The sequence below is a fragment of the Colossoma macropomum genome, unplaced genomic scaffold, assembly GCF_904425465.1.
Source record: "Colossoma macropomum unplaced genomic scaffold, Colossoma_macropomum, whole genome shotgun sequence".
Lineage (NCBI taxonomy): Eukaryota > Metazoa > Chordata > Actinopteri > Characiformes > Serrasalmidae > Colossoma > Colossoma macropomum.
Genome location: NW_023494795.1, coordinates 17,477,319 through 17,504,837, shown reverse-complemented (window position 1 = coordinate 17,504,837; position 27,519 = coordinate 17,477,319). Strand labels below are relative to the sequence as shown.

General features: G+C 39.1%; 2 protein-coding genes across 5 annotated transcripts in view; one reads left to right on the top strand and one right to left on the bottom strand.

Annotated features, from left to right (window-relative positions):
* Positions 1 to 736: 736 nt before the first annotated feature.
* Positions 737 to 22,894, bottom strand: znf513a (zinc finger protein 513a). Of its 2 annotated transcripts, XM_036581677.1 has the most exons (5): positions 22,607 to 22,894; positions 22,110 to 22,211; positions 21,291 to 21,428; positions 2,840 to 3,544; positions 737 to 2,471 (listed from the first exon to the last, which is right to left on the bottom strand). In XM_036581677.1, the coding sequence occupies exons 2-5, from the start codon at positions 22,147 to 22,149 to the stop codon at positions 1,669 to 1,671; spliced, it is 1,686 nt and encodes a 561-aa protein (XP_036437570.1). In that variant the 5' UTR covers positions 22,150 to 22,211; positions 22,607 to 22,894; the 3' UTR covers positions 737 to 1,668. The 2 variants fall into 2 exon arrangements, with proteins under 2 accessions (XP_036437570.1, XP_036437571.1); XM_036581678.1 differs by lacking the exons at positions 21,291 to 21,428; positions 22,110 to 22,211; positions 22,607 to 22,894 and adding an exon at positions 3,805 to 4,025.
* Positions 22,895 to 23,635: 741 nt separating this feature from the next.
* The window catches only part of si:ch211-278j3.3 (E3 ubiquitin-protein ligase RNF19B), a 29,553-nt gene continuing 25,669 nt past the window's right edge, over positions 23,636 to 27,519 (top strand). For 2 of the 3 annotated variants that reach the window (XM_036581676.1, XM_036581674.1), the window contains exon 1: positions 23,636 to 23,732. The gene's annotated coding sequence lies outside the window, so the exon portion shown is untranslated. Of the gene's footprint in view, positions 23,733 to 23,771; positions 24,175 to 27,519 lie in introns of those variants that run through there. The other variant, XM_036581675.1, reaches the window with a different exon arrangement.

Genomic DNA, 27,519 nt, shown 5'->3' with positions numbered 1-27,519 from the left:
TTAGGTTGTCTTAGTGCCCATAGCATGAGTAACTTGCATATTTGTGAAGGTTATTAATGCTGAACGAAATATAAACACAATTTGGAGCAACATATTGCTGCTGTCAGACGAAAACCTCATATCTCCAAAATGGTAACTTTACAGGAGAGAAAAAAATCTACTTTACTTTTAATGTAAGTCAGTGGAACGAGAATTTTTTCCAAGTCATTTTGGATCATTTCGTTTGGTCCATTCTTCATGAAATGTACACCCAATGTAAAGAGCAACAGGCATTTTCAAATTATGTCAAAAACTGAAAAACGACAAAAATGGCGATACAAGGTTTTCTTCCAACAGCAGTGATGTGCTCCCTTCCAGACAATGTCTTTTTCAGGGACGTACATGTGGAATTTAACAGGACAATGCCAAGCCACATTCTGCATGTTACAACAGCATGGCTGCATAATCAGACAGATTGCAGTCCAGGATAAATCTGAAAGCAGAGATTTTCAAACTGATTTATTACCATGTCACACTGTCCCAACTTTTTTTAAAATTGAGGTTTGTAATATATAAATATGGTAATATTTTAATATTCTTACTATATCGTCTTGCCTCAAAAATACTGCCATTGTATTAGTAAACAAAACATACACATTCTGGCACAGCTGTTTAGACAGCTGCTGATCTCTTCATTAGCATGTGCATGTCCAAGCCTCTAGTCTATCACATGATCCAAAACATCTTCACACCCCAGTGTCACCACAAAGTGTTTTATTCCAGAATATTTAAGGCAATTATGAAACCACTGCATAATTACAAGAAAACACTCAAGCACCACACACTGAAGAGAATCCATCTCAATATTGGATAATTTTGGCAACCTGAAAGTTATAAACTGCATATAGAATTTATGGTCCATTTTCTGTAACTTAATGCCACTGGTGGCAAATACATGCCAAACATTCTTTGAAAAAACATCAACAACAACAAAAAATATTACATACAAAAATAAAAACTTTACATTAAGCATGACAGTCTAATGTTTACTATGCATCATTTTGCTTCAAGTAACATCAGACTAAACAATGGGCTATATCACAATTAAGACATACAAACAAAAAGCAACACTATTCCCAGCAATTTCTCCTTAAATGAAAGCTGCAGTGTTCATGACTCAGTTAATACTGACATCAACAGTAAACACATTATTTGTAAAGGGGTGTTGTGCAGGTTTAAAAACGTTATTTAGACAGCAAAGGCCTCAGAGAAACCAAAGAAGGTTTACAGTTAGACTGTTCTATAGGCAGCGGTGGAGAGCAATGGTGAATAGGCATGCAAGGTAAACACTGAAGGATGAATTGCATTTCATCAAGGTAGCAGTATATAATGTCTGTTTGGCACTGACAAATGAATCAAGGGCACTCCGAGCAGACCTCTAGGAGGTCTTTAATCACAATCCAATCCTTCTCAAAGGCATTTAAACGTTCTACTCATCTTAAAACTTGTGCACAAATCTGTGTAGCAGCTTGGATGTTTAAGAAACATGAAAAATAATGACAGAAAAAAAAGAATAGCCGACTAAGCTTATGCTGGTACAATAACACCTCTCCATCATCTGCTATCTGCAGTACAATCTCAATTTCAAATCTTTCTCGTCATACCATAGTCATTTCTCCTGTTGCCAAGCTACACCTCCTCGTCATCCTCCCCCTCTTCCTCGTTCTCAGGCAGCTGCACCTTCACCCAGCCATCTGTGGCCAGCCCGTGCTTCTTTTGGTGCCGTTTGTAATTGTCCCAATGGCCCGTGGTGTAGCCACATTCCTGGCACTTGTGAGGTTTCTCGCCGGTGTGGCGCAGCATGTGGCGCTTTAGGTTCATGCTCTGGTTGCAGCTGTAGTTGCAAACGGCACACTGGAAAGGCTTAGCCCCCGAGTGCACCCGCTGGTGCCTCTTGAGATTTGCCAGGTTCCCACAGGCATAATCGCATAGGTGACACTTGTAGGGCTTTTCGCCTGTGTGCACACGGTGGTGGCGCTTGAGGTTGTCGAAGTGGGCAGATGCGTAGTCACACTGGGGGCACTTGTAGGGCTTCTCTCCGCTGTGGGTCTTCATGTGCCTGGCCAGGTGGTTAGGGTAGTGTGTGAGGAAGGGGCAGGCGGCGCAGGTGTACACTTTGTCCCCCCGTTCGCTAGCAGTGCCTGGTGTATCTTTCGTGAGCATCTCCAGAGTGCACTTTGCGCAGATCTGCGCAGAGGAGCCATCCTCGTCATCCAGGGCCAGGCCACACAGCCGGCAGGTGAAGGGAAAGAGCAATGGGGGTAGAGCTGCGGCCTGCGTTCTGGCCTGCCCTTGCTCCAGTGACCGGGGAGAGGACTGCTGCTCTGGCTTTAGGCCTGCAAACGCTTGGAGATACCTGCTGTCGCCTCCAACATTCAAACTTGCTTCTGATCGCATAGCTTCTGACCTCATAGCTCCTGACCTCACAGGTCCTGACAAAGATAAATAAAATTTACTATGTGGTAAACTATGTGCAAGCACCACACTCACTGGATTTGAAAAAGCCTGAAAGAATTCATAAAACCTCCTTAAATGTGACTCTACAACTTCTTTTCTGTTACGATTACGGAGAGCAACCGTTCAATGGCATTTCCACCTGGACACTCTTACAAACCAGCATGGTTAACTATTCTTGTTTAATGCAGCAGAACAGGCTAAATGAGGTAGATATTCAGTCACTTTTAGGATACCCCTTTAGATGCATGTCCTGATTTAGCAGCACAGCAACCAGACAAAAAAAAAAACGCAACTTGGTGAGGTCATGGTAACTCTTCGGACCGACAATAAAAAAGGGACTTACCTTCATTTGAGGCACTGGGAACATCTTGTCGTTTCTGGCCCACAACAGGACGTCGGAGGCTTTGGCCACTCGCTGGTCGCTGCATAGTCTGAGCAGGATTTGTGACCGTATGCATACGCTGGTGTCTTTTCAGGTTCCCCAGGGAACTGCAGGCAAATGTGCAGTGCTCACATTTGTAGGGTTTCTCCCCGGTGTGGATACGCAAGTGCCTCTGTAGGTTCACCAGCTGAGCAGAGGCATAAGAACACAGCGGACACCTGTACGGCTTCTCACCATTATGAACCTTCATGTGCCTCTTGACGTGATTTGTGTAGCGTGAGGAGAAGCCACATAGCATGCATGAGTGGAGCTTCAGGGACCCGTCCTCGCTCCCCATTCTCTCTGTGCCAATCCCTGCAGGTTGTGAGCCAGAGCCTGAGCCCGAGCAGAGTCCCCGCTGTGCCCTGTCTACCACGCCACTCATGTTCCCTTTGCAGCAGCGCAGGCAGTACGGCCCGACCAGGTCCATGCCCGGTCCCAGAGGCTCATCCAGGAGCTGAGTGCAACCCCTACAGGAGAGGTATGGGGGGAAGTTGGGCTCAGACGTCCCCTCTTCATGCTCATTCTCGACAGCACGGAGGTCATCTGCGTCACTCTCCATGCTGAGACGACTGAAGGAGGAGCTCTCTTCGTCTCCCAGTTGGAAGCTAGGCAGACTGATATCAGCTGCACATGGTAAGGTCAAAAACACACAACAGGACATTAACTTAGACTGTGCAGCTGTGCAAAAAAAATAATAGACAAAAGAATACAACCCAAAGTTTTCTTTTCCATAAATGTAAATCTTAACTGTTGTCTTAGTCCTATGCAATAAGTCGCCCTCCAAAAAAGGGGGCTTTGCATGTTTTCACACACCTCTGACAACTGTCAAACATCAGCATAAAAGAGCACGATTTTTTTAAAGAACATTTGGTTTTTATACTCACGCAGTTAAAAAATTTAAAAGATGCCTCAGTATCCTTACAAGAAACAAAGGAAAAAGTACATTGTGATGAAGAAACAGAAAAAGCTTCAGCATTTTCGCATACTGTCTGTCTAAGAAAGGGATCTCTCTTGTGCAGCCCTCTCCTCACACATGGAAGAACCGAGTGTGCGACTGAAGCCTGAGCTGGCCTTTATATTGGGCTTTTCAGAAACCCTCAGTGGATGATTACCCAGCCTAATGATAATGATGATGACTATAATGGCTCTGCTGATGATGATGAGGGGGTGGTGATGATGATGATGATGATGATGATGATGATAAAGACACCAAGAGGAGATGATGATGATGATGATGATGATGGTGATGATGATGGTGATGATGATGATGATGAATAAATGCTTTCCTGTAATGGTGTCCTTGATGATGATGGCTGTCTTGATGACCCTTATAATGGTGGCACATTGCTTTTTTTCCCCATGATTTGCTATTTTCAGATTGTGTGCTCTGACAGAATGCTACAGCCAGAGATATTTCTAGAATGCTGAGCTCCATCTTTCAGCTGTGCATGAAAAGAACACTCCCCCCTACAGACAATGCTATCTGAACTCGAACTTTAAATGCCCATATTTGTATTATAAACAAACAGGGCAAAGAAGAAAAAAGCATTTAATGCAAGCAGCAAATTCAGTCTGTAAGATGTGACATTAGCTATTAGGATCATGGTCATAATATCACAATACCACAAATGACACTGCTTAGGTCATTTAATACAAATATTGGAATAGACTTTCATCCACAAGTCACATCATCTTTGGCCCAAGTATATCATTTTATGTTAGGCTTGGCATTAAGAAAAATTTAGATTGATTCATAATAATAATAATCATAATATTAAGATGTAGGTGTCAAATGGAGGCTGAACAGCTGGCTACATAAATATTTTAAAATCGTTATATTTATGGTATAACAGAATTTCAACTATAAGAATTTTTTTTTACCTTTCATTCATTCTTTTTTTATACCTCTCTAATGTTTAGCAAACTGTTGCAATCTATTACAAGAACACTAAAATAGCTATTGTATAGAGATTTGCTGGAGTAGACAGGGAGTGTTTTTCTGTTGAACTTATATTATATTGGATATCATGATTCTATAGAGGCGTAGTTGATTATAATGCCTGTGTAACCCACATTTATAGAACACTTCTTTTCATTTGTCTGCAGATTGACATGAGTGTGGGACAGTTTTGCTTTCTTGGCTCTTCAAGATTGGATTTCAGTGTTAACTAAATAATTTTCTTTCTGTGAAATTTTTACAATGTGCTTTACGAAGTAGGTATACAGAGATTCTATGGGTTTCTTAGTAATAATGTGGTAGACTACACCACTGCTCTGGTGAAAATGCAAAAATCTCGTCTCACAGGGCCAACTGTGCTCTCCTAATGAGAACCTTGATAAACCAAAAGTTTGTTGAACTTTTGGTGATGGATTGTGGCAAAATCTGCCGTGAACAGGGCTATGCATGCTCCAAAGGCCCCATTGCCCCTCACTTTGAGCTCTGCCTTCGTGAAGGTGATGGATTAGTTTAGATTAGTTTGTTCCCAACCTACTATGTTTATGGTCTCACCCACATTTAGCCCACAATTTATTATGTTTGTCCAAAGATGTTCTCATTCCAGATCACATCTGGCCCCATGAGACTACGACAAGAAAAATAACCTGAGCAGTATCTTCCATGTTCGACAAGCATTGTACAAAAATACACTCCTGCAACTATTTTCTGAAATCTGAAATTACTATTCTGGCTATGCAAAAACACAAAACACACTTGCGTGGTATTTTCACTCACTAAACAAATTTAAAAAACTAAATTGCTAAATGAAATCGTCACACAATCTAGACGTCACTGTATTTCCCGGTAATGTATGAGCTTTTGTTCACACATGAGTTGTCTCAGTAATTACTTCAATACTGTACTAAGTCTCATGCAGATAAATTGTTGGGTCAGCTTAACTGGGATTTCCACTCCAGGTCACGTTCACATTTAACCTCTTCATGTTTAATTACCGGTAAATACTCAAGTAAAAGTCCATTTGTGAAAGAGGCTAAAAAACACCAACTAAACCTGGCAATTAACTAGTCTGGGTCAAATAATCAGGATACTTCAGTGTTTGTTCATTATGTTAGTGTTAGTTTCCTTCCTTCAGAAGGTACTACACCAGCCTTGACTGGACTTAATGGTAAACAACGGACATGTAAGTAGTATGAACAGCAGACAGATAAGTGCTTTTAATGATATGGACAATGCCTCCTCACTTTCTACCATTCCTTTCTTTTTCTGCAGTAATACTAAAGCTGAAGGGAGAAATATGCCTAAACTGGTCATTAAAGACAGTACAAATAATTCCCACAATACTAAACACAAAAAAGATGTCACCATTAGACTCATCAAATCCTGTGTAATTAGGAAATTAAAGAAAAACGTACGGTCAGAACACCAATTGAATTGAATTCCTGTATTCCTGTAATTGAATTCCTGTAACCTTCCAAAATACCACTCCCTGCCCCCCCACCCCCAATATGTAGAGTATTAAGCAGAAAACTGAACCTTGCTTTATTCAATAAAAAGTCACTAAATAACAAAACACTTCTGATTCGAGATCTTACTAAAGAGCACAAGCTTTTATGTTTGTAACAGAAACATAGCTAAATGAAAATGGCACAGCAAACGTACTTGAAGCTGAAGCTTGCTTGAATCCTGAAAACTACAGACTTATGAATACAGTAAGACAGAGAAAGTGAGGAGGAGGAGTGGCAAGTAGTTACAATAGTGACTAACTGCAAATATACCACTGTTGGTGAATTTACGTCTTGTGATCAAGCTTCTTGCGATTAGCACTTCTGTGTTGTAAATTGTAATATTTAGACCTCCCAAGCGAAACAGTACAATCCAGTTTCCGAAAAAAGTTGGGATGCTGCATAATGTGAATAAAAACAGGACGCAAATGATGTGCAGATTATTTAAACCCTATATTTAATTGAAAAATAAAAACTGAAAAATTGAATATTGAAATTCTGGAATTTTGTTTTTGATATGTTCATTTTCAATTAAATGCCAGCAACACATTTCAAAAGAAGTTGGGACGGGAGCATGTTTACCACTGTGCTTCATCAGCTCTTCTTTTAACAACACTCTGTAAGCGTTTGGACACTGAGGAGACCAGCTGCTGTAGTTTTGAAAGTGAAATGTTTGCCCATTCTTGCTTGGTGTAGGATTTCTGCTGCTCAACAGTCTGGGGTCTCCTTTGTCATGTTTTTCATTTCATAATGTGCCAAATTCTTACAAAGAGGACAGGTCTGGACTGTAGGCAGGCCAGTTTAGCACCTGGACTCTTTTACTACAGAGTCATGCTGTTGTAATACATGCAGTATGTGGTTTGGCATTGTCTTGCTGAAATAACCAAGGCCTTCCCTGAAAGACATCATCTGGATAGCAGTATATATCGTTTAGCGTTAATGATGCCTTCCTAGATGTGCAAGTCATGCATGCCATGTGCCCTAATGCACCCCTATACCATCATGAAGACTAGCTTTTGAAGCATGAACCTAGAGGATGCACCATCCATTATTTCCAAAAAGAATTTAAATGTTGATTTGTTGCACCACAGGACACTTTTTCACTTCACCTCAGTCCTTAAATGAGCTTGGACCAGAAGGGGAGGCATTTCCGGATCCTGTTACTATATGGTTTCTTATTTCTGGATCCTGTTAATAAATGGTTTCTTATTTGCATGATAGAGTTTTAACTCTGTGGCTGGAGCAATGAACTGTGTTCGCAGTGGTTTTCAGGCATCTCCCTGAACCCATGCAGTGATTTCTACTAAAGAATCGTGTCTGTTGTTAATGCAGTGCCGTATGAGGGCCCAAAGATCATGGCCAGCCAATATTGGTTCTTTTCCGCCTTGACCCTTGCATACAGAGATTTCTCCAGATTTTCTGAATCTTTTAATGATATTGTGACTGTATATGATGTTTTTTGCTATTTTATGTGGAGAAACGTTATTCTTGAATTGTTGCACTATTTGTCTGTGCAGTCTTTCACAGAGTGGTGAACCATCTTATGTTTTCATATCAGACTATTTCTGTATATTGTTTAAAGTCAAAATAGATGTAAGAAAGAAAGTGCCTGAAAAAAAAAACCTACTTTGACAATTGAGTAGTTAAAAAACATTTGTAATAGTGCAATGTAATGACCTGGCCTCTGATCTAAATGCTAGATTAAAAGAAACTCTTCACATTTTCACACTAGTCAAATGGAATAAAAATTAGTGTAAAAATCTGTGAATGAATAAGGAAATGCGCCAGCTTAAGAGAAACTGACATAAATCAGAGCACTTATGGAGGAAAACTAAACTACAGGTATGTTATGATATGTAATTATCAATTCACAAGAGGCCTCTTTCAGTTATTTAATTCGATCTGGGTCATTGTGTCATATCATTTTAAATTAACTTAATGTTCTCTATTACTGTTAAGCTTTATCACATGTCTGTAAAGCACTTTGAGCTGTTACTTGTATGAAAAGTGATCTATTTTATTATTATTATGATCATTATTATTATTTAGTATTTAAAAGCTTTGTCTTTTGTTAACGCTACAATTTCTCAGTGTCACCCTGTTTCTTTGAGCTACTGAGGCAAGATATGTAAGTAAAAGTCATTAAAATGGCAAAGTTTCATAAAGAGAAACATTTATCTGTTTGGCAATAGCTTTGACAGTTAACCAACACAGGTGAAGAAGCTAAGGGCATGCTCAGAGCTGACAGAGCCAGTGATGGCAGTCTAGATAAGTGGCATAGCTGATTCATATATGACAAATTTAGTATAAAAATTAAAAAAAGTCCCCTCAATCCTGACAGAGATTTATATTCACCTACTGAGGTTGTTTCACTCACAATGGAATTTGAACCTGGAGCACTAAGTTAGCAAACTTGGCTATCCATTCAGTAAAACTAGCTTAACTGACTATGAAAACACATCCCTAAAGAAAGATTTGAAGAGATTTAACAATATTTTAAACAGTATCATCGCTGCTATCTCGGTAAACAAAAATCGAGTCAGAAATCTTCTCAATCAGCATCTTAGGGATGTCCATTGTAAAAAGAGATGAATATGGCCATAAATAGATGTCTAAATCTAAAGACATCATAAATGTCTAAAACTATTTATTACAAACTGAAAACTGAACTATATAGATAAAAAAATTAACAAACATTTAAATTGAAGTCGGATGCGATGTAAATATTATTGTTTTTGAGGGTGGTAAAACAAGTATTCAAGTAGTTGTTTGGAAACACCAACGGCAAACAACATTTTTCTTTTGGGCCTGAGATTGTGATGTCAATCTGTAAAGTCCTATGACAGGCTGATAAACTCCCATCAAATCCCGTCTGACAGCTCTGACTTTTAGAGCTGACTTGCAGCAGTACAAGGACACCATGCATTAGCGTATTTCATTTCACTTTATTTATGTATTTTTTTAACGTCTTATGTTGTGCTAGAACATTGTGGCTGGGGTGCTACAGGAATTAAGAGCCTGTGACAAGGCATGTGGCCAATTAGGTGAGAGCACTGCTATGCATAAGCAAGAAAATCTGGTCTACTACAGTGCACTCATTTGTTATCGTATGCTAGAACACTGTGCAATCCTAGTTGTAAGTAAAATGTCAACTTAATTTGAAGGTTAACAATGCAGGCCAACATTGACTTTGTAAAGCATCAATGCAATCAACACTAACCTTCATTAATACAAGTGATCTGTCCAATAGTACATATATTATGTCTTAATACCTTCTTTTGTTGTCAATTCATGCTTTCTGCTTCCCCATTTTGCTCTATTTATAGTCCACACCCCAATCTATTACCAAACGGAAGGCATTTAGTCACAGACTCCCATGGAAGAAAGAGCTTAGGCTTAGTCTGGTACCTCTACTATCATCTACAATGGTGTGAAAAAGTGTTTGCCCCCTTACTGATTTCTTATTCTTTTGCATGTTTGTCACACTTAAATGTTTCAGATCACCAAACAAATTTAAATATTAGACAAAGATAACACAAGTAAACACAAAATGCAGTTTATAAATGAAGATCTTTATTATTAAGGGAAAAAGAAATCCAAACCTACAGGCCCCTGTGTGAAAAAGTGATTGCCCCTAAACCTAATAACTGGTTGGGCCACCCTTAGCAGCAACAACTGCAATCAAGCATTTGCGATAACTGGCAATGAGTCTTTTACAGCGCTGTGGAGGAATTTTGGCCCACTCATCTTTGCAGAATTGTTGTAATTCAGCCACAGTGGAGGGTTTCTGAGCATGAACCGTCTTTTTAGAGCTAGTATTACCTGTCTGAACGACTGGCGACCTGTTGCCCTGACCTCCATCGTAAGCAAATGCTTTGAGAGGCTGGTCAGAGATATCATCTGTTCCTCACTGCCTGCCACCCTGGACCCACTGCAATTTGCATATAGGCGGAATAGATCCACCGACGATGCAATCGCCCTGACCCTGCACACTGCCCTCTCCCACCTGGAAAAGAAGGACACGTATGTGAGAATGCTGTTTGTAGACTACAGTTCAGCATTCAACACAATCGTTCCTTCGAGGCTCGACTGCAAGCTCCGGGATCTGGGTCTGAACAGCACACTGTGCAGCTGGATCCTGAACTTCCTGACGGACCGACGGCAGGTGGTAAGGATGGGAAGTATCACATCCTCCTCTTTGACCCTCAACATCGGAGCCCCCCAGGGTTGTGTGCTCAGCCCGCTCCTGTACTCCCTGTACACCCATGACTGCACTGCTAGACACAGCTCCAACGTCATCATAAAGTTTGCTGACGACACAACAGTTGTGGGCCTGATCTCCAACAACGATGAATCGGCCTACAGAGAGGAGGTTAAAATCCTGGAAAACTGGTGCCAGGAGAATAACCTCTCTCTAAACGTCAGTAAGACCAAGGAGCTGATCGTGGACTTCAGGAAGCAGGAGACAGTACACCCATCGATTTCCATCAATGGGACTGCGGTAGAGAGGGTCAGCAGCTTTAAGTTTCTCGGTGTTCACATCAGCGAGGACCTGACATGGGCAGTGCACACCTCACAGGTGGTGAAGAAGGCCCACCAGCGCCTCTACTTCCTCAGAAGGCTGAGGAGGTTTGGCCTGAACCCCAGCATCCTTAAGACCTTCTACACCTGCACTGTGGAAAGCATCCTGACGGGCAGCATCACCACCTGGTACGGGAACTGTACTGTTCGTGAGAGGAAATCTCTGCAGAGGGTGGTGCGGACAGCACAGTCCATCACCGGGGTTCAGCTCCCTAACCTATTGGATTTATACACCAGTCGCTGCCTGAGGAAATCCAGAAGGATTATGAAGGACCCCTCCCATCCTAGTCACTGTCTGTTCTCTCAGCTGCCGAGTGGTAGGAGGCTCAGAAGCTTAAAAGCCAGAACCAGTCGGCTCAAAGACAGCTTCTTCCCCCATGCAACCAGGCTATTGAACAGCCAGTAATCACTGCTCTGCCCAGCCCAACCCTTCCCATTACACGTACGTGCACCCACTGTACTCCCGCACTTTACTTGCATAGCTGGACTTTGAATACCTATCCAAAGACAATACTCTCCCCCTGCGCTTCCACTTAACTTCCTGTACCTTGCACTTTACTAAATACTCTGCCACCTACTGTACCATCTTCTACCTCCACACCTAGTGTGATTATTTGCACATCTACATAGCATTGTAATATCCATTACTATATATAGTATATAGTTGATTACACTCACTCTACATTCCCAGTGCAATATTATATGTCTCGGTGCAATATTATTATTTTTAAGTTATTGTGTAAGATTATATGTATATATTTTAGTTAAATTGGTTTTATCTATTCTTCTATCCTATCTATAGTTTTGTTTATCTATGTGTAAATACTGTTCTCTGCATAATTTGTGGAACTCGCACTCAAGTTTTTCACTCACCTGTGTCCCTGTACTCTTGTGATGTGACAATAAATCTGATTTGATTTTTTGATTTTTTTGATTTTTTAAGGTCATGCCACAGCATCTCAATCGGATTCAGGTCAGGACTTTGACTAGGTCACTCCAAAGTCTTAAATTTGTTTTTCTTAAGCCATTCAGAGGTGGACTTGCTGATGTGTTTTGGATCATTGTCCTGCTGCAGAACCTAAGTGCGCTTCAGCTTGAGGTCACGAACAGATGGCCGGACATTCTCCTTCAGGATTTTTTGGTAGACAGCAGAATTCATGGTTCCATTTACCACAGCAAGTCTTCCAGGTCCTGAAGCAGCAAAACAGCCCCAGACCATCACACTACCACCACCATATTTTACTGTAGGTATGATGTTCCTTTTCTGAAATGCTGTGTTACTTCTACGCCAGATGTAATGGGACATACACCTTCCAAAAAGTTCAACTTTTGTCTCGTCAGTCCACAGAGCATTCTCCCAAAAGTCTTGGGGATGATCAAGATGTTTTCTGGCAAAACTGAGACGATCCTTTATGTTCTTTTTGCTCAGCAGTGGTTTTCGTCTTGGAACTCTGCCATAAAGGCCATTTTTGCCCAGTCTCTTTCTTATGGTGGAGTCATGAACACTGACCTTAACTGAGGCAAGTGAGGCCTGCAGTTCTTTGGATGTTGTTGTGGGGTCTTTTGTGACCTCTTGGATGAGTCGTTGCTGTGCTCTTGGGGTAATTTTGGTCGGCCAGCCACTCCTGGGAACGTTCACCACTGTTCCATGTTTTTGTCATTTGTGGATAATGGCTCTCACTGTGGTTTGCTGGAGTCCCAAAGCTTTAGAAATGGCTTTATAACCTTTTCCAGACTGATCTCAATGACTTTGTTTCTCATTTGTTCCTGAATTTCTTTGGATCGCAGCATGATGTCTAGCTTTTGAGGATCTTTTGGTCTACTTCACTTTGTCAGGCAGGCCCTATTTAAGTGATTTCTTGATTGAGAACGGGTGTGGCAGTAATCAGGCCTGGGTGTGGCTAGGGAAATTGAACTCAGCTTTCCAAAGATGTAATAAACCACAGTTAATTTATGTTTTAACAGGGAGTGGCCTAGTCAAAGTCCTGACCTGAATCCGATTGAGATGCTGCGGCTAGAGATGAAACGGTTACCGGTTTCACGGTAAACCGCGGTAAAATTAATGACGGTTAGTAGTACCGTTTGAACTTTAAAGTATCGTTAAAACCGCGGTCCATTACCGCGATGTGAAAAACTCTTCTAAGAAGACCAAGTCTGACGTTTGGTCATGTTTTGGGTTTTATAAGGATGCAGAAGGAAAGTTAATTGAAGATGACCACCCTGTCTGCAGAACATGCCAAAAGAAAATAGCGGCGAAAGGGGGCAACACATCAAACTTTACGAGTCATTTCGCGACCACCACCTGCTACTTTTTAGAGAATGCAAGGTTCACTTTAACGTAGAAGTCTGTGGAGACTTCGAAATAGAAGAAATGTCACGGTTTGTGTGGTTTAACCTATGTTTATGGTTCGTTAATCATATAAAATGAAGCTTTTAGCGTCAAAAAAAAAGAAAAACAATCGGTGAATCAACTGTGAATCGAAACTAAAGCTTTTAACACATTTCTGTGGAGCAGAGTCTCCAAAATGAGCTCTGAGTTAACAGTCACACGAGCTCTGGAACGAGACGCTGCAGAGGTTCAATCTGCGCAGCTCCCCTTTTTCATCTCGCTTGCAGTGTTTACTGTCTGAGAATAACACTGTCTCAAATCACTCAGTGTCCCCTACGTAGAGCGCTACTGTTCAAACAAACACGATCATCATTAACAAGCAGTTGAGTTTTAAATAGGGAATTTGTAACCTGTTGTTAATGTTGATTATAGATGACTTAGTCGAACGTTTCTTGCACTCTTTGGGTGAAGGATTTGCTATTTCATGATCCACGAAGTGCACTACATAGGGAAGATAGTGTGCTTTGAGACGGGACCTCACGCGAGTAAACGCTGCGTGCTGCTTTTAGGAAAAGCAGAGTTTCAGAGATTAAACTTCAGGAGTGTTTCTGCCGCAGCTCAGATGCATGTTAATTTTAAGTTATGTTTTAGTTGTAAAATGCTTTCAGAGAAGCAGCTCCACAGGTGAAGACACGCTGTGTGAGTTCTACACTGTCTGCAGCTCACAGCGCGATAATCGTGATAATTTTGGTCATGATAATCGTGATATGAAATTTTAATATCGTTTCATCTCTAGCTGCGGCATGACTCTAAAAAGGCGGTTCATGCTCAGAAACCCTCCACTGTGGCTGAATTACAACAATTCTGCAAAGATGAGTGGGCCAAAATTCCTCCATAGCGCTGTAAAAGACTCATTGCCAGTTATCGCAAACACTCGATTGCAGTTGTTGCTGCTAAGGGTGGCCCAACCAGTTATTAGGTTTAGGGGGCAATCACTTTTTCACACAGGGCCCTGTAGGTTTGGATTTCTTTTTCCCTTAATAATAAAGACCTTCATTTATAAACTTCATTTCATTTATTCACATCATTGTATATCAAGTAGCAGCAACACAGGACGATAGCAGCGGTGGACAATCACAACAGCAAAGATATCCATTCAACTGTGTGGAAGAAGGCAGTGGTTAAAAACTACATGGACAGGCACAACAGAATGATTGTCGAGATAAAACAAGATATTCTAGAGAAACAGTCGTAATCGACGTGATGGCTCTCGAGCGGCTATATTGCTAAATAAGGGGTGTGACAATCCATTATGACATTGTGATACTACAATGTAAAACTGAGACAGTGTGTATTGTTAAGATGTGACAATGCCTGGTGGAGAACTGTTAATTATGTAATGCAGCTGCACTGTTTAAACACCAAAGATTTTAAACGATGTGTATGGAGGACCAGATTTGCCAAATTGAAAAATAAATAAAATTAAAAAATAAATGGCTCAGTAAATTAATCAATAAATAAAAAAACTAAAGTATATATTGCTTATTGTGATTGTAATTATACACATTTCCTTTTTCTGCAGTTCTATATTTCTCAATTTATTTATTTCTGTATTATTTATTTTGTTTTATTAATGCCATTTTTATATTTTTTCCATATCTATATTTTTTAACAATTGTTCGCTTTATTCTTTGATTCATGTATTCATTTATTTATTTTTTCATCAATTCATTTATTTATTTTTTCATTAATTCATTTATTTCTGTATTTCTTCGTTCATATGATAATGAGGGGGCATGTTTTTCACTTTCAGGCTTAGCAATCAAGACCAGGAGAAGAAGAGCTGATTAAACTGCTCTTTCACCAACTTCATAAAGAACTACACGGACAGACAAACCTGCCGATAAATAACTCTTGATGGCTTCCACAGGCCATATGTGAGAAGGGCGTCCGAATGTCTGAGTGATCTGAATTTTGCAGGAAAAGACGCTGAACCACCTCCTCCAAAGCTCTGAACACTACGGGTCAACCTCTGTATCAGCAGAGGCAGCAAAATGGATCAAACTGTCCCCACAGCCTCCAACGGAAGAGTCAATAATCCAGACCTGCATTTTCAGCCAGATCAGCCAAGACTCTCTGATCTCTGACTGTCTGCTGCTGTAAGAAGCCATTATTGTACTGTCTTGTCCTTAGATACCGCTGAGAGAGCAAGACATGTACAATCGATCTACAGAGTCTGACATCGATCAACCAATAGGAATATTAAGACGCTGTGACATCATTGACTGACAGCCCCTTTATTAGCATAAGGACAAGGAAATAGAGAAATAAATAAATAAAGAAATTAATAGTTATGGAAATAAATTAATAAATTAATAGAAAAACAGAAAAAAATGTTAATAAAGAAACATAAATAACATAAAAAATAAATACAAAAATTTGTGAGAAGGGTAAATTACTAAACAGATAAATAAATGCAGACATATTAATTTATGTAAGATTAATTATTAATATATTAATTGTTATGTATATTTATTTTTAGATTCATCATCATTATTCTTTGCAGTTCTACTTCATATATTAATTTACATAATTTATTTAAGTCATTTATTTTTTATTTTATTTATTTTTCATTTTGGCAAATCTGGTCCTCCATAGATGTGCACCAATCAACAACTCACTCCAGCACTCCTTCTGCCTCCCTTATCAAATATAAGGTATTTTGTCATGTATGATGTGGCAGGAAATAATACAAATACCCTGCTCTACTCACAGTGACTCAAGTTGACAAATATGGATCACTTACATACAGACTAGCAATGAAAGTGCAGCTTTAGAACCCTGTCCTATTCTCAAAGGACTGTGAGGGAAACAACTCAATAGTTTTGACTGCCTGAGTAAGCCCTTGCAAGCATCTATTTGCCAGCTTGGGTTCTCGTACTGCTAGTTGTCTGAATAGCACTCTTACACTGATTTACCAGCTTGGGCTGCCCTGCTTCTGTTTCATGAGTAGTAGCCATGCTGCTGGGCACACCTGAACTCTTAAAGCCAATAAGAATAGAAACTGAATGAAACACAAGGGTCTCTGAGATAGCTTTTGCTCTGCAACAAATAGGGGTAAAATGAGAGGTGAAACATGATATCATTGCATGATTATTACATGATTATAGTAGTCCTTTTTCTTATTTCATTTTTTTTGTGAGAATATCAAATTGTGAACCCAGTAATATGAACTGAATCAAATTGTGGGCTGAATGTATTGTTACACCCATATTGGTTAATGTCATTTTTCTCTGAATGTCTACTGGATAGCACTTTTGCTGTAACATATTGAGGATCCAGACTTTGCCAAGGTTATCGTTATGGCGCTATCCTCTAATCTTCAGGGCCTTGACTACAGTTACTCCGCCACCCTAGCAGAAAATAATCACTATCCTCCAAAAAGCAGTAGGTAACACATTTAGTCACGCGCTGCAGTACTATGCTCAGCGTTCTCTAGCTCCTTACACCTCAGTCTATTAGCAGAAACCAATGGCTAACTTGCCCCTAGACCTCCCTTGACACTAATGTCTTATTTATAGCTGCTACAGATTAGCCTTCATTATTACTTACCTCTGTCTCACTTTGTTGTGCCACTACTGAGAATATGCTCTCAGTCTCTTTTCTTTCACTATGTCTAGTGAAGCCACTACACCTTGATGAGTCCTATTAATTGGCCCTGGACAATTCGTCTCTTCCTTCTTTTTTGCACATAGTATAGTGGCTACAGTACTTAAAACCATGGTGTAAATGAGCTGTTTTAGCCTGGAAGGCGTGCCTCTTTGGATGCCCATTTGGCAACGTCTGCTCTCTCAGAGGAGGCCATTTGCTTCAGCTTGTTAGTACTTCCTTCATTATGGGATTTGGAGTCAGTTGCTAAAGAACTCCTTGATGCCTTCTTAAGTAAATAGGCTATATCGTCTAAAACTGTGGTGTTACAGCTCCCACAGGACTGCAGAATAAAATTTTGCTAGTTTTTGTTTATATCACAATCACTGCAAGCATAATAGCCCTTCTTTCAGCATTGTGATATCATGCCTCACTGTACACATTCAGTGCATCATACATAGTTTTGTTTAGCTAAAAAAACACAAAATATTCATTTCTATTTTTGAACTGTCAAAATATATTTTCGAGGCAGCCTGATTTTGTGGTTGGGGGGGCTAATATGGAGTTAATTTTGTGTCAAAAACTTCAAATAAAATAAAATCCACAAACAATATGTTCAGAATTAAGTATCATAATGTCCGAAATACGTTACAAATACAAACAATGAGTTAAACCAACCTTATTTTTTGACAAAGATTGCTGATAATTTTCATATACTGGTCATTTTGCCAGTTTTTGCTTTAATTTTTCTTCAGTTTGCCGATTTTGCAGATACATTTTTTGCTTTTGAAATCTTTTGCATTGGACTTCATTTCGAGGGAAATAACATAGCACTAGCACAAACACAGCAAAGACTGGAAAATACCTCTGACTACTGCCAGCTACGAGTTACTGCTGCCGTGAGACAGTTTATAGACAGTCATGTTTAATCACTACAGAAGGGAACAATCTTGACATGTCATGGTTGGCCATTGCGTTCTGGGGGTTATGAAGGCTGTTATGTCAGCTTTTCTGGTTTCTTCCATGTAAGTCACTGAAAATGGCTTTTTATTTTAACTCACCGGTTTACAGAATTATGTCTTCACATTAATAATAAATAATAACTCAGTTTAGTTCCGTAGTCCTAGATGACACTGTTAGCGCTAGCAGCTGTACAGCTTCTTTCAACAACTAAGTTCATGTTCTTCATTGTCCAAAATAAAAGTTATTTCCTTTTAAACATGGCAGCACAAGACTGTGCTTCATGGAGTGGGTGTGGCTATGTGTCCCAAGTCCGGTCACTCCAAAGCAGTTGCCTAATCTTCTAAAATCCTGCCAACTGTGAAATTGTGCCAAAAGTCAGAGGCAAAAGAAAGATTCCAAATACTCCAAATACAAATCAACAAAATAGTAACATAGAAAAAAACATAAATAAATAAAAACTGGAAAAATGAATAATACATAAATGTTAAAATAAGTAGTATCTTATCTTTTTCAAAACGACTGATAAACGATTTAACTCTCATTATTCGTATTTGCAACATATCTTGGACAATCTGATACTTAACATTTTGCTTGTGGATTTTATTTTATTTGAAACTTTAGGCACAAAATGATCTCCATACCCTATGTCCTCCAACACCAGTACACTTGGACACACCCATTCAGCAATGGGTGCAACCTCTGGCACAAACAAGAAGCCATCCATAGCTCCAGGCCAAAGTTCTTGGAGCTTCCCTTTCACATTTTTGCTCCTCAAACCACAATCAATTAACTGAAGGTGTGGTCTATATTAACAAAAAATATTATTTCAGTAAGAAAATATGCATGAAGGGCTTTTTAATCATGCCAATGTCCTTATGTAATCCTCACCACAACTCATTAAGAATCAGTCACTGACCACCATTTCAAACAATAACTTTAGAAATGACAATTTATGAGAGTAAGCAACTAGAGTTATTTTCCCCCGACTTCTTATGTATTTATTTATTTTTCTGCCTAAATGTCTGAGGCTGACCATGTGGTGGCATAATAGTGCAAACCTCTTACACTTTGTTCAGTAATTCCTAAACTGTGAAACATGTAACTGTTTATGTTCTCTTATATGAGAATGGTACAGTTCTTATATAACTGCAAGTGAAATGTTGTCAGAATCTTACCAAATAGATCTTTTGAATCCTTGGTAACCTGATCACGAACAGGTTATGCAGATATAATGAGTAACTGAAGTAACACAGAAATGTTTGAATTTTGACCAAGTGCTGGTGTGTAGCCCATTTATCAGAACCCATTAATCAGGTGCTTAGTAATTATGGGACGCAAGCAAGGGACCTCATTCAATCCAAGAAAGCATGCAAATTTTAATGAAACGTGCAAAACAGAAATAACCCACAAATGATCTGTCTAATAAAGCTTAAAAAGGGTCCATATGTTACACTCAAGATATATGAACCTTACTAACCACAAAACATATGAATCAATCAGCTGTCACCAAATCTTATACATGGCATGCTCCTGGCATCACCCTGAATCAGAGTGTAACCACAATCTTTGTGCAGTAAGTTCTAACATTAAAAGAATCATTTACAAAATAATCATCAAGTTTTTTTCAATCCAGTACAAAATTTCCAGTATAAACTGAAAGTTTAACTGAATTATTACCATCAGCCAATCAGAATGCACATGCCTTTATAGAGGCTTGGCAATGGTCAACCATCAACAAACCATACCTGTGCTATCATTCTAATAAAAATTAGAAAACGTTGATGAGCTTTCAGCCTCATCCCATAGCATAGATTTATTTCCCATTTGCAAAACCGTTACTGTACTGTACATTACCGAAAAAGGACAAAGGAAATTCAGTCTAACTGTTTAAAAAACTAAACTGACGGAGGAATAAATTGTACAGACACCACAAATGATTAACATTAGTACTTTGTTGCAAAGCTGTTGTTGGTAGTTACAACTTTGAGATGTCTGTAGTAAGAAGTAATTAGCTTTTTCCAGCACTGTGGTTCAATTTTGGCCCATTCCTCCTAGAAAACTGTCATTTCTCCAAGATTAAAATCCTCCAAGCACTTTCACCTTCTTTTTCAGAAACCAGTCTTGAGTTATTCTGGCTGTATGTTTGAGGTCATCTTGTTGAAACATCCATCTTCTGCCCAGATTCAGTTTCTTGGCTGATAAATTCTCCTCAACAACTACTGTTACCAAGGCAAAAAAGTGCAATAAATTAGAGGTTAAGAGTATTTTGCCAGCACTCCGTGCTGTTTATTGGAGTGTTGTCACTCCCCAGTTTCTGTTTTCATTACCCAACACCTTTGCTGGCCTGCTAGCCACGCTAGTGTTATTCCTCACTATTCCTAATTCTATTCCTATTCCTGACTAATAAACAGCCACACGTTCAGCTGAGTCTCCTCATTATTCACCACTTTCGCTGCAATATTTTATCTGACGAGTTTACATCAACATTACACACAAAGGTAATAAGAGGGGACAGTGAGGATCGTGTCTGCAATATCTGGGATTTTAGAAAAAAGAAAACATCTCAAAAGTCAAATCACCATTTTGCAACATAAATAAATGTAATGACATTATGCTGGTAGTGAACTATCCTGTCTGTAACAGTTGACTAAAATTGACAGTTACATCAGAGGTTAGGCAGTCACTACTGTGATTATCTTGAAGTTAAGATTAAGGAAATTTTGTGTAGTATTTAGGAAATTCTGTGTAGTTAGGATGTTTCTGTAGTACTGTTTGCATATCCGAAGTTGGGATAAGATTATGAAATTAAGAACTGTTGTTCTGTAACAGCTACTGTACTAAATTCAGTCCTAACTGAAGTTGTCATGGTGACTAAACAGATAGGATTTCAGAGTTAAGATGTTTCTGTAATACAGGCCCAGATTTGTGTAAATGCTTGTGTGTAAAATTTTAGATGCTGTCTGTGTGCTTCTTTTTTGCAGAGTAATTCTGTGTGGTGTGTAGCTATGGAGAGAATTGTGATGCAGACTGCTGGCTTCTTTCTTACCTTCTTTACCATTTATCAGAGAGTGTGAAATCTTGCGTGGCCCACCTGTCCCATTAGTTGTGATTTTAATGACCTTACCACTTGCATGTCATCAAACTAACTGTACTGGCAGGGTTATTTAACATCTTTGCTAGGGGTATTTTTCCATTTGCTTGTTTTATAAAGTGTCTGATTGCTTGTTTTACCTCACTCTAAACCCACAGCTCATCAGAACATGTTGGAGAATTGGCTCCCTATCGGGGTAATGCCTGACTGAATCCATGGAGTAAACCAACTAGTGTTTATTTTTGTTTTAGCAACAAAAAACGAGAATTATCTATGCTCGAACCTTTCTCAACACTCACCTGAAAACTTCTCCAGGCCTATGATCTTGCTGTCATTATCAGGATCTGAGAAGTCGAGGTCTTGGCCCAGAAGAAAGTCACCGTCAAAGGTAAGGTTTGCTGTAGTGTTGTTAATGCCTATGCCATCTTTAGAATCCACTGAAAAGCAGCAAAGAAGGATTTACAGGCTTGTATGGATGTTTATAAAGCCACACAACATCAAGCTAACCTAATGAAAGTTGCTGTTAAGAAACTCTGCACTAATGACAAGAAGAACTGTTTGGGCCTAATTGCAGACCTTGAACGATTATGAAAATAAGCCTCTGAATATCAATGGTTTCATTACACTGGTTTGTTTTTCTGTTGCTGACATTTTGCTGCCATCTACTGGACATAGTATCAGGAGTCAATACAAAGCGTAAAGAAAACCAAGAAATTTTCCAGATGCACCTGATTAAACATCAGGCGTTCACAACGAGGCAGCCTACTGTTTCCAATGGAATGCAAATACAAGAGTGATGATATTTATTTGTATATTCTATAGCACTCGTTCTTTTTCATACCACGTTTTTATAAAAAAATATGGGAATTACATTTCTGTGGCAGCTACTATAGAGTCATTGCATGTAAAAAAGCTGTACCCAGTAAAATACGATTTGTGGAGGTACAAATGAGAGGACTCTGAGCAAATAGTGCAAAATTACATTGGAAACAGGACCAAATTAACTACATTAATATCGCAAAGCCTTGCTATGACAGGACACTGAGGTAGCTAAAATCTTTTTTAAACCAGCTCTTCTATTATGAACTATATGTTTAAACCAACATTAAATTGCTTACACTTTACAGGTTGTGGATTCTGCTGTTTTCTTCTTGGCATCTTCCAGTCAGCCTTTCTTGATTTGTAGCCTCTACCACAAGCCCTCCAACCATCAGCTCATTCTGCGAAACAAAAACGGTAAACGTTTTAGTTTAGCTTCAGTGAAGGTGAGCAACCCAGACCCTTTAGACACTGCGCCTTTCCACAAGCACAGTTAACACAGTAATCATTAAGTTATCTCAACACTCGGTGTCACACTGCTAGCCATCAAGCTAAAAATGTCACATCTCACAATTCAAAACCAACAGCAGTGCAAGCTAAACATCATCGCTTCCTCTCTGCAAGGTTTAAATCGTATTCTGCATATTATAAACAGCACGTTTGCGACACAAAGCTGTCCTGTCGCAACGCAGCAAACTGACAGTCGAAAAGCTCATTTCTGTTGTGATATAGCAAAGCAGCCAAGCTGGGCAGCCTCCTACATCATCAGGCTAACAGGATTTCATCAATATTGTACCTCCTGTTTGTGTCCTGGCCATTAAAGAGCACTTCTTCTGTGACTAAAGAGAGCCGTTTTAGAGTAAGCGAATGTTAGCTGTCCGCCATTCCGTATCGTGTCGGGCATGAAGAAAGGCAATTAATGCTCTTTTTTTCACAACTTAATTGATTTCCAGATTGCCATTGTATACATTTTCTTCCGCTATTTTACGTGTATCCGTTTCCCGGACTTACGTACATACGTATTTGTAGTTCGTGGTGTTGGGAGTTGTAGTCGTCTTACGTTTGTCGACATTTTGCCAAACCGCTTTTAAAGCACTTCAAAATACATAATATGGGAAAATACTAGGTCACAAATGCCGACTGCACTTCATACAAAAGATGAAAAACAAATATTTTACGGGGAAAATTTGGAGAAAGGAGAAATTGTTGTTGATGAAAATACCATTAATTAAATTATTTGATTTAACAATTCTACATATTATGGTTATAATAAAGATTATTATTATTATTATTATTATTATTATTATTATTATTATTAATAATAATAATAATAATAATAATAATCTGTTAATGTGTTATGATAAATACGGTATTTGACATTATGTATGTATATATATATATATATATATATACATATATATATATATATATATATATATATATATATATATATATATTAAATATGGAATTTGTGTGTGTGTGCGCGAGCGTGTGTGTATGTATATTTGTATATTTAAATATGTATATGTTGGTATTTTATGTATAAAACACGAACATTAGGAATGTCCTTACGTCCTAAGCACTTTTAAAGAGCCCACAGTAGTGATGCCCTTCAATGAGTAGAAGAGGCTTCGCTCTGCTGCAGTTCTCTGCAGCAGGTCACTCCTGGCCCAGTGCTGTATTGTGGGTTAAACAGCAGAGGGAAGGGGATTCTCTGAGGTTAACGGGGATCCTCCGCCTCAACGTCACATGCAGCGTTTTTCGGCCCACGGCAGCGCGCGCTCTTCTCTCCGCTTCACGGCCAAATGTGTTTTACAGCAGTGGGCGGGTCGGCGCGGGCGCGAGCCTGTGCGTGCTGGGCTTTCAGTGGGAGGAGCTAACTGACGGTGCTGAGCAGCAATAAGATAACGCCGTGAGCGGAGGTAAGGGACACATTTCTGCTTTATTTTCCCTTCTCTTTTAGCCACTATTTCCTGATTATAATCACAGCGGTGTGGTCCGTAGGCTGTCAGTGAGCAGATGAAGTGCTCGAGTTTATCGAGACTGAGCGGCAGGATGTAGCGTAATAACCTTGCCACTCCCTGCAGTGCTGTGATGCCTGGGCAGACCCTCTGATTAATTATTAAAAATGATGTTCTGCGCTGCTTTTCAGCTGAATGTCGGCATTCGAGTGTAATTAATTGTATTTCCTAGCTTTCATAGCCGTGCGCTGTTTTCCCTCGGTCGGAGTGGAAGCGGTGATCTGCGATTCGTGGCAGTAGATGATGGTCAGTCAGTGCTGATTAGAGCAGCCTGTGCTGGAATAAAGGACAGAACTCCAGTGATTTACTGATGCGCCTCTGAAAGCAGTGCGGGAATGGGGAGGTGTGTCCACTGAAAGCTTCTGTCCTGATCTGATGCTGTCTGAGCGGCTTGTTTGCCCCTCATCCTCCAATGTAGCCTGTTGGTGTGGCTTGTAAGCCTGGTGTAATGAGTCAGCCACTAAAACACTGACTGTAAGCTTTGCACTTGCAGGTTGTTGTATTTTTGAAATGCCAAAGTGTGTTTTAGGCTTAGACTCAGTGTTTCGTATTCTGCCAATGTACACTATGCAGCCCTGCTTCTTTCTTTTCATTTAGTAATTTTTACTGAGAAACCATTAATGCTCATTTTCTCTAGGCTAATGTTGTGTCTCATCCTTTGTTTGGGATTATGAGGAAAAAAAATGTTGGCCTACATAGTTCAATGCATGCAAAGTGCATCTACAGTAAAAGGCAAACTTTTTAGTTAGATGTTTTCTCCAGAGCCCCTCACATCCACAGAAACAGACAGAGAGAGAGAAAGAGAGAGAGAGAGAGAGACAGACAGGGTCTTTCTTTTCCAATCTCATTTCATATTTTTTTCTCTCTCATCTATGGCTTGTTTGTTAATCTGTGCTTTTGGAATTTCTCCTTGTTTATTATTGGCCCTTTGGGCTCATAACAGTATTTGCTTTTGTGCATGAAGCACGATTCATTTCGAGAGCACTGCTTGTGGACCGCATTACGTGGCCTGGGAAAAATGTTTCTTTTTTAATCAGCTTTTTGCTGAGGCAGAGAGCGAGCAGTTAGGCAAGTCAGAGGTAAGACGGAGGGGCCTCGGGCCTTGAGCTGATTATGCAATGCTGCCTGAGTGGGCTGATGTTGGTATTTGTCCTGAGACAAAAACTGTTGATAGCTGTAATATCTCCTAATTACCCTGTAAACATTTCAAAATGACCTCTTTGTTCTCTTAAGTACTATGTACAGTGCAGCTGTGAAAGTTTGAAAATGCACAGTGGCCTCAAACTTGAATAAATAGAACAGTTTCAGCTTTTTAGAAAAATGCTCTGCACTTCTTTTTACATGGTCTCTTAAAAAAGAGGTTAAAAGTCAGAAGTCACGCTACATTTAGTAAATTTCTATTCAAAACGGCCATTAAGTATGAGTTATTGATTTTCCAGCATCAGGCAAAAAAGCAGAAAACATATATTTAGCAAGACATTGCGCAGAAGCCTCAACAATAAATATAATATCACATTTTCAGTATTTAGTTTGTCCATGCTTTCCCTTTATTACCGCTTCCATTCTTTTCAGGAGACAGGAAATCTGCAGGGATGTTTTTACACCAGAGTTCAGTCTTAGAAGTTGGTTGCATTTTCATTAGTGCAAAAACCCTTACTTCATATTTTCAGTTTCCCTTTTTTCTCAATAAGGGCTTCATGGCAGCTACACATTCTTTCAGACCCATAGCGTTTTTTTTTTTCAGATCTGAAGTGAACATGGAGCTGATTTTCTCTTTCTTTATATATTTTAATCACTTTTTGAACTCCAGTTTCAACTCAATGAACTATGTGGATGCTTATTTAGTGTGAATGCCACGTTTGCCTCCACGATGTTATGATGGTGAATTTTTATATTTAATATTGCATCAGCTATTATTATTATTATTATTATTATTATTATTATTATTATCCTGTATAATCTATAATCTCAACAGTAGACAACCTGTTGAGTATAGTTCTTTAAGCAATCTCACAAAAATGGTTCTATCTAGCACCAAAGTGGTTCTGCTATTGTTTTAGAACCTTTTTTAAATTTAATTCTTTTAAATATACTATTTAGAATGCTTTTTGTTTAGTGTAGAGAATCTACCAGAAAAGCAGTGTGAAACATGTTTTTAATTCCCACATCCATCTCTGCAACAGTTGCTTTGAGCTATAATGGATGCCTGTTGCTAAGAGGGGAAGTCCCAAACGACCGACGTCTGTTATTCACTGAACCCCAGCCTGTTGCTAATACAATAGGGGTTCTGGATACAATCCAAATCATTCCTAAAAACTTTTTAAGCCTAGATGCTTTCTTGGGGTTCTTTCTAGCCTGATACATGACTAAAAATCAACAAAGCAATGATACCGTTAAAAGTTGTGGTTAGCTGCGATAGCACTGCAGTGATGATTTGCCTCAAATGTGTAATCAGCGTCCTAAAGATCAAATTATGTTCATGGTACACCAAAAGAAATAAGATTAGATGTAAGAGATCTGCAGGCTATAACGTCTCTGTCCTCCTGTTTATTGCGTCCCTGAGTCAGGCGTGCAGTGCTTCTAATGAAAATAAATGGCTTAATAGTGTCCACTTTGATTAGGCTTTAGAGAACGTTTAAGCCCTAATACAACCTTTGTAAAGGCATCTATGTGACATCTGAACAGGTTTCCTTAAGTGGAACAGCCGTAAAACCCCTAAATGGTTCTTCCTGAGTATTTTCTTAGCCTCTAACACTTCTGTTAATGTGTTTGTAGGCAATCCAACAGAAGAGTTCTTGGTAGGTCATTTCCTTGCAGTAAAATGCAATCTTTGATTACCTTGTGTTCTGCAGTGTTCTGCACATTCAGTGCTTCAGCATATGGAGTGTAATGATACATATATTTTCAGGTTTGATATGATTTTGGATTCTAAGGTCAAGATTCAACTTGGTTTGTTACAGTTTGTTTATTAAGATTCTACAGATCTCTAATTATATTCTACACAGACTGGGTTGACTTAGAAAAAATACTAATTTGAATTCAAATGAAACAAAAGATCACAAAGTAGGATGTCCTTGTGCAAAAGAAGTGATCTTATGAAACAGTGCAACTGAGCTGTAAACAATAAAAATCCTGAACTGCCTAAAACCTTCTATAGCATGCTTCAATTTTTAACCCCCCAAAAATGAAAATTAACATTTAAACAAATAAACAATTAAAGTAAGTGCAGTGACTCTGACATTAAGCATTAACTATAATGTGTTACTGTTAGAGGTGCACCAATATGGGAATTGTGGGCTCATGCTGAAATCTGATATTATTCAACTGCCAATACCAATACATAATCATTTATACAAAGTTAGCATTATAGATAAATGTAACATTTATTTCTGTGGGGTTACAATTGCATTAAAATAATTTAAAATGCAGATATTTAAGTGCAGGAACTCAGTATCACCTAAATATTCAGCCCTTTTGGAGTACAATCAATACACCATCAAATATTGGTTTAAAATATCACAATGTCTGTTGCAAATAATTTTTTAAAGCAATTATATGCTGATACTTCAGGGGTGGTTATTATGACAATATTCTATCCATATAATGATCAATTTCATTTTCATGATAACCTACTTTTCTGAAGATTTTGTGGATATCACAGTACATAAAAAAAATGCTTAACAACTGC